Below are 13,348 nucleotides of genomic sequence, written 5' to 3'. Positions count from 1 at the left end.
AGTTCCTTTCTTCTATTAACTAGGGAGGTTTCCAAACCATGGAGTTGTGATGTAGTAGAAAAGGGCTCCAACCCTTACCAACTTGCCTTACAACTTTATGCACTGAGCTGCATGCTCCCTTTTCTTGTGTTTCAAAGAAATACGGGGCTGGAGTTCCATATTATTTTAGCTTCCTCCAGCCCAGGACAGAGTATCTACATCTAACTACAGCATGCATTGGGTTGTTATTTCTTCCTTTAAGGACAGATAAGAACCCATGGCTTCTAACATCTCCTCTACCAACAGAAATAAATTCAAGGATAAGGAAAAATAGGAAACAGAAGAAAGGTAAATAAATATCACAATTTGCAACAAATTATTCTCTAGACCCAATCCCTTGAGATGCAAGATGTGATTATTTGAAGTGTTGTACTATCAGACTATGTAACATTTGCTCGTTTAACCTAAATTGATAGAAAAAGGCAACACAGGTAATTTTCTTTGAGAAACCTTACAGATTTCCTTTTCATGCCTTCATCTGCAAATATTTTCCTAAAGGGAAGCTGCATTCTTCTATTGTCTATTATCTTTTTTCTGTTCATTTGTCTTTTTATTAATTTTGAAAAGCACCACTTAAAAAAATAGTGGTTCACCCTAATGTCTGTAGTTGCTTTTTGCTTCCTGTTTACAGTTCCTGAAAGCTGAAATTTGAGTTCCATTTCTACTATTCTTTAATTTTTAATGCTATTGTTCTGCAATGTACATATAGTTGATTCAGATTAGGTCTATGTCATCAATTATTTTTAGTAAGGTTTTTTTTTCCTTCTTACTTCTACTGCTGAGGGGAAGAAAGCATCCATTTATCAGAAAACATGTTAAAAATGGTTTCCCTTTAATATCTGTAATGATTTTATCATTGGGAGAACCTGAACATTTCCGTTATTATTAAAAATGTCAAAAGCCTTTTTTTTAAAAGAAAAACAAATTGTATTTAAAAACATTATTGTGCTCAGAAACCATCAACTAATAAAAACATGCAGAATATAAACTGTGACAAACTTTCCATCCTGACAGTTTGTCCTTAAACATACCCATCATGAAGACATGCGGCATTTAATGTGAACACATTTTACACATCACATCAATGTGAACATTTTACATCCAACCTTGGACATTTAAAAGGTGATGCCGGCATATAAACCACCATCATAGACACCCCCAATCATCCATGGTAAAAGACAAGCATTCTCAGGGGTGGCATCTGCCAGATATTTGCAGTGTATCTCCTGTGGTCCAAAAGAAGTCAGTGACAGGATCTGCAAGGAGATGGGGATCAATTGCAGGCTTTTCCACCCTGAACTAACACCAAGAGTCAGCTCAGCCTGCCAGGGAGAATGTCCTCAGCATCTGAACTAAGTTTGTCCTCTGAATAGCTCAGTGTCTCTCTGGAAGGATGCCAGGGCATCCAGAAGATCAGCGGTCACGCTTGAGAAGGGTACATTCCTCAGGGGCCACCAGCACCCTGAAAAAAGCCCACATTTCTGCTTCCCTGGGGACAGCTGAAAGGAGACAGGCAGCCCAGTCTGTAAGTGTTGAGTGTGCTCCTCAACGTGGCCCATGTGCCAGCAGCATGCGGTGCCTGCGAGGGATGGTGTCACCTGTTCCCCAAGGACAGCAAACCTAACTCCACTCCTCTGAGGAGTCCCTAGACACCAGAGTCTGAAATAATCTTTATTTTCTCACTGATTTCAGCAGAAGGCACACACATTACTGTTGGTATTTCTGCGGTGCAGTTCAGGCCTGGAGGAAGAGATGTGTATGGGCATGTGGACGCTTCAGAACGGTCCAGTTTTCACCACGTGCAGGAGAGTGAAAGACTCTCCAGTGCCTTGATTTGGTTCCCTTTCCCAAGCCTCTGTCCCCCAGTAGTTATCCCCATCCTCCCCTTCAAGCAGCTACCCCATTCTCCATTCCAAGAGCTTCTACAACAACCAGCCCACTTCTGTCCCTCACCCCTGCCTATCACCCACACACCTCAAAGGAGCAGTCTTCCCCTTGCAGCCCTCCCCTTGCAGCCCTCCTCAGCATCAGCTGCCAAAGTCCTTCTCTTGCACCTTTCGTGGAGATGTGGCTTCATGCCACAGGAAGGAAAGGGCAGCAGCTAGTAAGAGAAGGCTACATCCTCTTTGAAAGAGGACTGTCAGAGTCAGCTAACCAGGCGCAGAAGGAGGGGCAAGCACCCCCAGACAGCTATCTTTTGCACTATTTAGGTGTTGCACCAGCTCATAGCCAAGTGGTGTCTTAGAACCCACAGAGCAACTTGGGATCAGGCACAAAGAAGAGCAGAGGAGGTACAACAGTGCAAACAGGCTTCGGCAGGCCTTGCTGGTGAGACCCGAGATACGTTATAGAAACCCCGCTTTAGGCCCTACAGGTTGTATGTTTTAAAAGCTTAACCATTGAAAATGTAGTCACCATTCCTACCCAGGCCAGAAAAAGACAGCAGGTCAAAGCAAGTGTCCGTAGGCAAGAAGCTGTAGATAAAGGACTTAGTCTGATCCTAAGCTCTGTTTAATTTCAACTGAGAGAGGTGACAAAGTCAGGTAATCACAACATCACAAAATTTGGATCAGGTCTGCTCAAAGGCAACTCCTGACTGCAGAGGTGGAGAAAGACCCTTGCTTCTTCACAGTGTGACACCTGAAGACTGAGGGACGTTTGTCCCCCTGGAGCCAACACCCGCCCATTTCAAAACTTGCACAGCCACATTGTTCAAACTCCTTTCCTCCCGTCCGTTTTATAAGTGGCACACAGCAAGTTTATTTCCTGTCTGCAGTATTCCTGTTAATTGCTACGAATAAATTGCTGTGTTTACTATCCTCCTAAAGTCCCTTTCAGCTCAGCCTTTTAAAATCCTTTATTTCTCCAGGGTCAGAGGTGAGCAATGAGTCATCAAGGAGCTGTAAGAGCCCCGTGCAGTTTGGAGAGGCTCCACCTATCAGCAGGAGAAAGAAATGGGCGCCTTTTTGCACATACCATGAAAGAAAGGCTCAGAAGCATTCCGGGCTGGAAAGTGAGGGCTGATCTTGTCCAGAAAGGATTACTGATTCCTAGCACTCAGGGGATGAAGGCCTCATCATCTGATCTGTCTCCCACACCCCAGGCACATTGGACAAACCATTTTTCTTCTTGGGGTCTTGGCAGGATTTGGGATAAGGCGTTGCACAGGAAGTGAATTTTGAAGGAAACATTGGGAAAGGGGATACTGTCCCTCAGACTAATCCAATCTAAACCAAGTCTGATTTTCCAAGAAAGACAAAACGAAATAGAATACCATCCCTCTGAGAACTTCCCACAATCTCTACTAACCACTCATTTATACATCCCTAGCATAACAGCATTTGGCCCCGGTACAAATGCACAAAGAGCCTTTCACAGATGCAAGCAATATCCCAGAGCATCGCCGGCAATGGAATCCCTGGCAGGTAATTTTCTCCCCACCTACTGTAGGAGCAACCAGAGAAGTGGAGCAGAAACATGAAATTGCCTCACAACATAAAAGAAACCCATTCTCATCTGCTGCTGACTTCATCCCATCCGCCCGCTCTGCACAGTGAAAAGGGTCCTTCCTGACAGCACCTACTTCTTTACATCACAGGAGACACAAACTGAATCTGCAGACTGAAACATCTTCCCCATCTTTTCTACAGAAAGTTTTTCCCAGAAGATCCAATTGGATAAATCAGAAACAAAGGGAACGACACTCTGAGAGCTCACTTCAGCTGCACAGGGCAGAAGGTAAGCATTTGAGGATCAGGTTCAGAAATGCCTCATCATCCACACGTTTTGCAGCGTTCTTTGTCTCTGCTGTGCCATTTGCCGGTCCTCTCTCACAGGCATACACGCACGCAGAGTCACTATGTAGTCACACCCTCCCCATCTCCTACTGCTCTGTCTGTAAGTAGCGATGTTTTCTTCCGCTTCTTTTTCTTTACTCTGCTGAACAGTCCCATTCTTTCTTCTTCTGCATGGATGCCACACTTAGCCAATCTCCACCTCTCCAAATTCCTGCATGATTTCGCCCTCTCCTCAACATTTTGCATCTTGCTGGCTGTTACCTACATAGATAATAACCATGCATGCCCCTCGAAAGCTATCTGTCCCAAGCCACAAAGCTGTAAGAATAAAAGCAATGTGTCAGTCACTAAATGCCCTCTCTCTTCTCTGATCCCAAGAGAAACAGAAAGGAGAGACGTATTTGATTTGGGGTATTTCATCATGACTGAGGAACTCATAACACTCTTTCCCCAAAGCAACGCAAGCCAGGCTCATGGGACTAATCAGAGTGGGGCTGTGGGAAAGACAGAGCCATCATATGCTGTCCTCAAGTTCATGGAGAGCTTCTGCCTCATCAGCGCTGCCTGTGGGATGGTGGGAAATGGCATGGTCCTATGGTACCTTGGCTTCCGCATCCGGAGAAACCACTTCACTGTCTACATCCTGAACCTGGCCGCTGCCGACTTCGGGTATCTCCTCTGCATCGCCATTGAGACGGTTCAGTACCTGATGCAGTTCAACGTCGGGGTGCAGTTTGGGATATTCCTCTTCCTGGATCTTTTCATGTATGGGACCGGCTTGTATCTCCTGACCACCATCAGCATTGAGAGGTGCCTGTCTGTCCTTTGTCCCATCTGGTGCCGAAGCCACCGCCCAAAGCACTTGTCCAGCATCATCTCCGGCCTGCTCTGGGGTCTCTCCCTGCTGCTGAACACGCTCGGGTATGTTTTGTGTACCGTTCACCGCTCTGCCAGGAGCTGCCGGTTCCTGCTCATCACCATCGGAGCCTTGGACTTCCTCTTCTGCACGCCCCTCATGCTGCTCTTCAGCCTGACCCTCTTCCTCAGAGTCAAGTGCAGCTCCCAACACCTCCGAACAGGCAGGCTCTTCACCGTCATCATGCTCACCGTCCTCTTCTTCCTCATTTTCGCTGTGCCTCTGAGCGTCCTGATCCTCTTTGACTTCTTGGGCTACAAGTTTCTCTACTCCCCGGAGATCGGCTTTGTGCTGTCCTGTGTGAATAGCAGTCTCAACCCTGTCATTTACTTCCTTGTGGGGAGCTACAGGGATCGGAGAACCAAGCTCACCCTCAGGATGGCATTCCAGAGGGCCTTTGAAGATTCAGATGACAAAGATGAACGGGAAACCCGTGACACGATAACTATGTCCTCTTAAATTTCTCCCTTTTTTTGCCCGATCACCGTTTGAAATGGAGAGAGAAGGAAAAAGAGAGGAAGAACATAAAGATTCCTTTGAACCATTGGGCCCTAGATCCCGGGGGTGGGGGCAAAAGTGAATATATAAGTCTAATTTAGGGCTATACCAAGCCATGTTGCTAGCCCCCTGGGTTAACCCCAAATTCAAATGCACTTTCGTTTATTTAGACTTCTCCATCTTAAAGCATGAGAACTGTCTTTGTGGCTAGCTTACTTTGCTTACTGTCACTCTCTTTGGGTGCCAAGTTTAATAAACAGCATTTTAAAATGGCTCTGCCTGGTCCTTTTTTGCTTTTTGCTCTCAGTTGTCACTCTAGATCCGACATTTCAGCTCCTTTTCCATCAACTTTCTCACTTCTAAAGCCATTGCATAGCTCACATATTGTCAAAAATGCCTTCTCAAAACTAATTTCAAAACTAATTATTTTTGGCAATAAAGCATAAAAGCAATTTTCCTTCACCCCCCAACATTTATTCTTTAAAACAAACCCAGAAATTAGTTTTTCAAAAAGAAACATGGAAGCAAGCATGCCCACAATGTGTTGGAGGCCGGGAGAGCTATGTGGGAGCTATGCTCCTCTGCTTATGTTCTCCTCCCCAGGTGTCTGCCTGGATACTGTCCCTAGGGGCTCACCAGGAGTCTGCCAAAACCACCCTGGCCACAAACTGAAAGCCTTCTCTTAAAAAAAGGGAGGGACACAGAGGCATGGGGTAGATTTTTGTAGGGGAAAAAATGAACGAAGGGATGAGCTTCTGGGGGGAGATTTCAGAAGCAGCTGAGGAAGGCACACACTGCACAGTCCTGCACAGTACAGGAGTCTCTGCAAGGCTTGGCAGCAAAAGGTGTTACCTGGCTGTAGGCGCAGACAAGACTTTTCAGACCCTCTCTCCTGGCATCTGCTTCAAATCCCTGTGGGTGTCCCACAAAGCCCTGGCCAGAAGAAATCTAGAACATCTTTTGGGGGATCACAGGGGAAGGCACAAGGTGTTGGAGCACACAGACAGGATTAGTGCTGGTCAAGGACATTCTCTTTCCTCAATGTATCTTTATGGCAGAATTCACTTATTCTCATTTTTACTCCTTTCATGCGCCTTCAAAACTCACTTGCATAGCAACAAAGGGGCCTTTTCTCCCTTCTTCACCCCCAGCTCAGGCAACTGGGGATGCTCCCTGAGGGAGTACACCTCAAATAGCGTGACACATCCCTGCAGTAAAGCTGACTGGTCGCAGAAATTCAAGTGGGGTTAATTCAAGGAATTAAGCCAAGGAAAGGGCTGGGCCAAGGCTGTTGCATGGGCTCTTGGACACTCTATGTGGCATCTGCTGTGTCAGACTTAATCCTCAATATGCCATTCACCTTTTTTTTCTGCTAAGAGAACAGATGTCATCTGAGACTAGAATTAAAATGCTAATGCTACTTAAGATGTCAAAATTACCCCAAACTTCAAAGTACAGATACTATTATTCTGCTTTTTCTGTTCAGGTTAGTAAAGTGCCACGACATCTCCCCTGGCAGTGAACTGCACAGGAATTTGGAAGGTTTAGAAAACAAGGCAGAAAATTTCATGGCACCCGAACAGAAAACATACCTTTGTCAAGAAGATGAGCTAAGGACAGAAGTGAAGCAGTCATGGTAGGGAGAGGTGATTTTTCATTATATCAAACTAACTAAACTTAGCAAACCAGGTTAAATATGTTCTGAGAACAGCTCCTCTGAGCTTAACCTGATGACACTATTCAGTGAGGTGACTCTTCCACCAACTCTCTGCAGGAGCTGACTCCTGTCTTCAATCTTTGTTTTACTCTTCAGAGGCTCTCCATAGCACAACAAAACCCTTGACCCTCTTGGGTTATTCCTTAAAGGGTAGTAGATTAAAAAAAAAAAAAAAATGCTGCTGCTGTTTGCAGAAAGAAAACCTCAGGGTGCAACATGTAGTGACCAGCTAAAAATTTGATGGTTTTGATATATGTGCTGAGGAGAATATCAGGCAGGAAAGTAGTGGTAAGAATGTAGATCTCTCCTAGCTGTATTGCTCTGTGTATGTTTTAGATGCTAATGAGGAGGGGAAGATGGAGAAAAATCAGGAGCAAAAATAAACAGATCAGGAAATCTGATATGAAGATGGACTTATATGTATCTTCATTGTTAAAACACACTGCTCCACACAGCATTAGACAATAGGCTCTTGGGTTGGTGGACTCAACACTGGACCAAAGAGGGGAATTATTGACGCCAAAATGCCAATTCCCCTCAGGGCTGATGGGTGACCGCTGTTGCACGTGACTTTGTAGCACTGTTGGTTTCACAGTTTTGAAACAAGACGAGAAGCAGTCGGTTGCACTAACCAGCAAGAGGAAGCAAGAGCGCAGAGGTGCAAACCTGCACCCAACAAGGCGGGGGGGCAGGGGAGACGCTGGAAACCTCATCCTTTCAAAGCTGACAGAGAAAAGAGGAACGGGAGGATGGAAATCAGCCCAAACAGAAAAATGGCAATGGTACCTAGCAACAGGGACACAGCCTAACTGGTTTCTTGGCCATGAAGAGAGGGGGAACAACAGGGTTCTGGCTGACCTTAGGTAAAGGTGGGGCAGAAGGGTAAGAACAGAGGAGTGAAAGAATTAACAACAATATATCAATTCCAATGTGGGAAAATCAGCTCAAGAAACTGGCTGCCCTTCTTTCCAGACCGGTACCTCAGAAGTTTCACAAATTCAGTGTCCCGTCTCCTCCAGTCTCTCCTGACAGAGCTTCCAGGCGAATGCAGGCGGCGGCAGAGGTGGCACCGGAGATGGCTGACCCTGCGTGCGTCCCACGGGAGAGGGACCGGAGCGGAGAACACCCAAACGCTGCTAAGTACAAACAATTATGTCTGTGTGTACCGGGTGTCTGTGGCAAGCCGCTGGCAGCGCGGGCTGCAGGGTCCTCTGTGAGGGGAGCTGAGGGGCTGGCCTGCGCTGGGCACAGCTGGTTCCAGCCGGTTCCAGCCGCTTTCATGGGCAGCTGCGGTGCAGACCACAGCTGAGCCCTTCAGGGGAGTCTGTGGCGTCGCAGTGGAAACATGTTTAAGAACAGGCAGAAAACACCAGAGAGGCAGAGAGGGAGGGAAAAGGAGTGAGAAACAGCAGGGAGAACAGCGAGGGCAGAGAAGGGGAAGGGGGTGCGGGTGGCACTCTGCAGCCATGGAGGACCCTGCGCTGGAGCGGATGGGTATTACCTGACAGGAACTGCCGCCTGAGGGGGGCCCACGCTGGAGCAGGGGAAAAGTGGGAGAGGGAAGGAGCAGCAGAGAGAAGCTGCTATGTACAGACTGTAATATCCTCCAAGGACCCCTGTGCTGCTTGGGGGGTAGAGGAGTCTGGAGGGAAGGAGTGAAGCTGGGCTGCGGGGGTGTCGTATTTTAATTGTCTCTCACTACGCAAATCTATTTTAATTGCCAATACATTAATTTTCCCCAAGTCAAGTCTGTTTTGCCCGTGATGGTAATTGGTAAGGGATCTCCTGTGCAAAGGGGAACTAGGGACTTTATTTCTCCACCAGTTTTAAAGAGAACTGAGGACTTCTGCCATCTTCTGAGGGTCTGCCGTAATACGTCAATCCCTGTACCTCAAACCTGTCTCTGTCAGAGGAAAGGACGCATTACAAAGCTTTCCTCGCTGGTGTTTCTCTCCCCATTTCTCCCCTTTCTCTCCCATCCTTTAAGAGGCAAAAGGAAATAGGAACTTTCCTATGCCCAGGTCTGTACTTTTCTGGTAATGTCTGTCCCTATCCAGGTCCCAGCTTGGAGCTGCCGCATCCCAATGTGTGTGGGAAAAAGAGGGAGTGAGACCATGACCAAGGGGACGTCTGGTGCAAGATAGAGAAATGGAATGGGTGGGAACCAGATCTGTAAAAACAACAAGCTAAGGTGTGTTATTAGTTATTAAAAAATAAATAAAATCCTTCCTCTCAGCGCCTGGACCTGAACCACATACTGTAGGGAGTCTGCCGTGGGGCTAAGGCAGATAAATTCCACAACCTCAATGGCTTTTGCCGGCGGTTTTCCCCACAATTTCCATGTGAATGTTTTCTGATTTACAACCAGTCACTTGGAAGTCTAATATTTCCCAGCTGCACCATGGGTGGAATTTGTCCCCTCAGGATCTCTTGGGACCTTTCACAAAGAAGCTGTCTTTACATCACCTTAAACCGAAGGAGGAATGAGCTCATGAAGTCCAATTTCTTCTGAACATGGACCAAGTTTTAGGGCACTCAGTGACGCTCATGACTTCTGGTCGTCTCTGAGTAGAGGAAATGACTAATGGAAAGAAACTTCGGAAGATAAGCAGTATAGAAAACGTCCTTTTTCACTGACAGATATTCCTATTTTATATAGAGTGTTTCTGTCGTGGTAATTATATGAATATTAGCACCTACTTAATTGTTTTGGGTTTATTGTTCTCTGTTCTTAATTAATGAATCTTATGGATATTTGGCAATATGATTTTCTCCATCTTAAAATGCATCTTGTTATCTCAGTCCATTATGCCTACTCCGGAGCTTCCTTAGGATGTGTTTCCATCATAGCTGTGCTTTGCATTACAGCAGCAATATATGCATCGCCCATTTTATCTGAAGTTCCTGACAAAAAGGAGGGTTCTGAGAAGAACCAGGAATACTCATTACCCAATGTGTGGTAGAGGAAATAATATTTGCATTTACTGTCAAAGACAGCACTAAGTATAAGGCAAATCATAATGCAAATAAGCAAAGGGGAAAATGAAGACAGAAAATGGGAACTGGACCAGATAAATAATTTTTTATTTAAGACACAGGAAGAAACTTCAAGTCAGTGTGTGCAGAAAAAGGACAGAAAAGCCAAGTGTATTTTAAAACAGCTAATTTCAGCGGTTAGTCTGGTATTTCACGGCTGCGCTTGCTCTTTGGCAGGTGAATAACACTTTCTCCAGTGATTCCAGAGGGAGCAGGACCAGCCCCTGTGTGACTCACCCAACTACACGTGGGGATTTAGCACTCTGGGGTTATTCTTCTTCATCTGTCCTGTCCAAGCAAATCCTTTGTCCTGCAAACACTTTATACTATCCCTGTTCACCAATTCCACCTGTACCTCTAGCCATCCCAGCACCTCTTTGATCTGCATCCCAAAGTAGGTGTTCCTGTGCCATCTTTACCGTACCAACACTTGTCTATCCTGTGCTTAGCAAGCTCCAGGGCTTAGGCACTCCTCCTGTGCCATTCGCATTAGACATTTCCACTTGTGTAAACACTTTGGCTGTTGTTCACAGCTTCTTGAGGCTGCTTCTGGCCCATGAAAGAGCAAAGCTTTCAAGGGAGCTGCATTTATGTGAAAGTGAACTCCAGCAAGGTCCAGAGATACTGTCTATACCTACCAATCCTCCCTCATTTATGTCCCAAGACTCTTGTAAGAAACAGCAATCCTTCTATTGTTACAGTGATTTACTTTTCTCTTTTATTGTTGAAGGAAACTTCAGTTAGAAATAAAATAAATGTGAAGTATTTGGGGCGGGAGGGATTGCTGCAACGCAGGAATCACAGGTGTGCCAGGTGACCCCAGTATAAACACAGAGATCCAGTAAACACAATCAGTGGAGCTGAGAGCGTAACTAGGTAAGGGGAGAAGACAGTGGGGAGGCATCATGGTTTCTAGTGAAATCTCTGCTAAAACAATATTGTAATCAATCATCAAAATTTCTCCAAACCTTGTTAACTGACATGAAATGGCTTCAGTGAAAGTGCTGCCCTGTAAAAAGAAAAAGAAACAAAAAAGAAAGGCTATGACTCCCTGTTATTTCTTTGAATGTTCTGATCAGAACATTTTCCCTTCTTTCTCTGATTTAGACCTAGCTTCAAAAAAGCAGGTTTAGATCCCCCAAAAGACCACAGAGACTCATTCACTGACCAAAGGGAGCAAGAGTTTATTAGGTTGGGTCCAGAGCATGGGGGCCCTCTTTCCCCCAGGCTGCCTGGGGGGGCTCAGCATCTTCAGCCCCTGCTGACCCCCTGTGTTCCTCTGCCTGAGCTCTCCCCACTCCCACCAGCACATGGCGTTTGCACCATCGAACGTCTCTGTATGAGCCTGAGGTAGCTGCAACAAAACCCATCTCTGCTGGGAGCAGCCTCCCATGGGCTGCCACATTGCACGGGACCCCTCCAGGCTTGGTTTCAAGTCAAAGCGAGGGAGAAGTTGGCATGCAGGGTCCAGACCTGGCCAACAGCCAGGGTCGCTCCTCCTCCCCTGCCCTACCCGCTCTGTGCCCCTTGCACAGTGTCACCTCGTACCAGGAATGAGGAGAGGCACCAGCCTCGAGGAGACCTGAGGATGCTTCCTCGGTGGCTGTCACCACCACAGTCCCAGGCCGAGGAGGCACGTCACCAGCCCAGCCACTTGCCCCTCCGCTCTGCCCCACGGGAGCAGCCCCAGCCTCCCTCCCCTCGCCAGCAGGGATTCAAACAGCCGTCTCCGCAGCCGCCTCCCCAGGCAGGCGGCTCCCCTCCTTGCACGCCGTTTTTTCTTTGAACACTCAGTGGGGAGCGGCTTTCACACAGCCCTGGAACCAGCGCTGCGGTAGCTCCCCACCAGGACATAAATTAATGGGTTAATGCTGCTTTTTGCAGCCGCCAGCAGGGACGATGAACTTATCCTAAGTTCATCATGTTCAATGAATAAGTCTTCCAAAACTTGCTCGACCGTTAAAGGAACAGCAAAGATGAAGAAGAGGCTGGTGAGAAGAAGCGCTATGTACAGCCTCCCTGGGGGACGCCTCGGCAAACAACACTGGAGTCTCATGAATAGGATTGAGTTTGACAGCAGCGGCAGGGTGGAGAATATGAGGGAGCTCAGGAGGTCTGCACCTCTGAATATGTTGCCGTAGACAGACATTAGGTAAAAATTACAGCAAATAAATAGAAGTTAAGCAGATGAAAAGGCCAGGCAAAGCCCAGAGCACCCCACACACGAAGCCTGCCAAGTGGTTGTGGCGGTGGCATCGGTACCAGATTGGGAAGAGGACAGAAAGACATCGCTCCACACTGACTGCTGTCAGGGGATACATGCTGCTAAGGTAACAGAAGAGAAACAGGAGGTAAACTGCAGTGAAGATCACATCTGGGAAGTTTAAACAAACAAAAAAAAGCCCTGCACTGTGTAACGCAAATGGTAAACAAAAAAAAAAAGGATCAGAGAGAAGTCAGCAATGGCCAGGTTCAGGACGTAGACAGTGAAGGGGCTCTTCTTCATGTGGAAGTGCAGGAACTGCATGACCACCACATTTCCCACCAGCCCACAGAGCCAAACACCCCACCAAAACAGTGCGAGAGTCAACCGTAAAAGTCTGTGATTCACAAGACCAGCTGTCTCTCCAATGCTTTCCGTCATACAAGGAATCATTGAACAGAGAGAGGTTTGTTGTGTTGATCTCCACCATGGCGAATGACCCTGCTCTGGGTGATCGCCTTCTCCCTCTCCCACCACCTCCTAGGAGAGACAAGGAATCAGAAGGAAATGAGGGGCATCGGTGCTCCCAGCACTCGCCATCTTTCCCCACAGCCTGCCAGCCCCAGGCTGCACCAGGAAGGTCCCTGTCCCCTGCCGTGCCCAGGACAGACTCCCACCCCTCCAGCCCTGTCCCTGGCCAGGAGGAATCTCCCACCTGCCCGTCCCCAACCTCCTACCTCCTGGTGCTCCTGGGAACAGTGCTGCCATAGGAGCTCCAGCACACGGGGCCTCCACAAGGCCAGGCTTGCCAGGAGAAAGGGGCTGGTGATGGTTGGCGGGGCCACCCCACTCTGCTTCAGCTTCCTCTCTCGCACCCGAGAGAGATCACGTCCCGTGGTCGGGAGACTCCCCTCACAATCTCATCACATCGGTGACAGCTTCCCCTCACATGTCCCATGGACAGCGATCTAGTCAGTAGGAGCTGGCCATGTCACCCCCTTACTGTCGTCCTGCCATCCTCCAGTGTCTTCCTAACATGCGAGGGGCTTCTGGGTTTCGTTATGTGTACCTGGCACTGGACCAGGAGATCCTCCACAGTGGGAAATCACCAGTGTGTGAATATGCAACAGCGTAAGGGCTTC

The 13,348-nt window shown here is 47.4% G+C and overlaps 1 protein-coding gene and 1 pseudogene across 1 annotated transcript; one reads left to right on the top strand and one right to left on the bottom strand.

Moving 5' to 3' along the window:
• The first annotated feature begins 4,257 nt into the window (after positions 1–4,257).
• On the top strand, positions 4,258–5,211 carry LOC127016480 (proto-oncogene Mas-like). Its single transcript, XM_050896998.1, has one exon. The coding sequence runs from the start codon at positions 4,258–4,260 to the stop codon at positions 5,209–5,211; it is 954 nt and encodes a 317-aa protein (XP_050752955.1).
• A 6,507-nt stretch (positions 5,212–11,718) lies between these two features.
• LOC127016477 (proto-oncogene Mas-like) lies at positions 11,719–12,647 on the bottom strand (annotated as a pseudogene).
• Between the last annotated feature and the right edge of the window lie 701 nt (positions 12,648–13,348).

The sequence above is a fragment of the Gymnogyps californianus genome, chromosome 5 (genome assembly GCF_018139145.2).
Source record: "Gymnogyps californianus isolate 813 chromosome 5, ASM1813914v2, whole genome shotgun sequence".
Classification (NCBI taxonomy): domain Eukaryota; kingdom Metazoa; phylum Chordata; class Aves; order Accipitriformes; family Cathartidae; genus Gymnogyps; species Gymnogyps californianus.
This window is presented reverse-complemented; position numbering and strand designations above follow the sequence as displayed.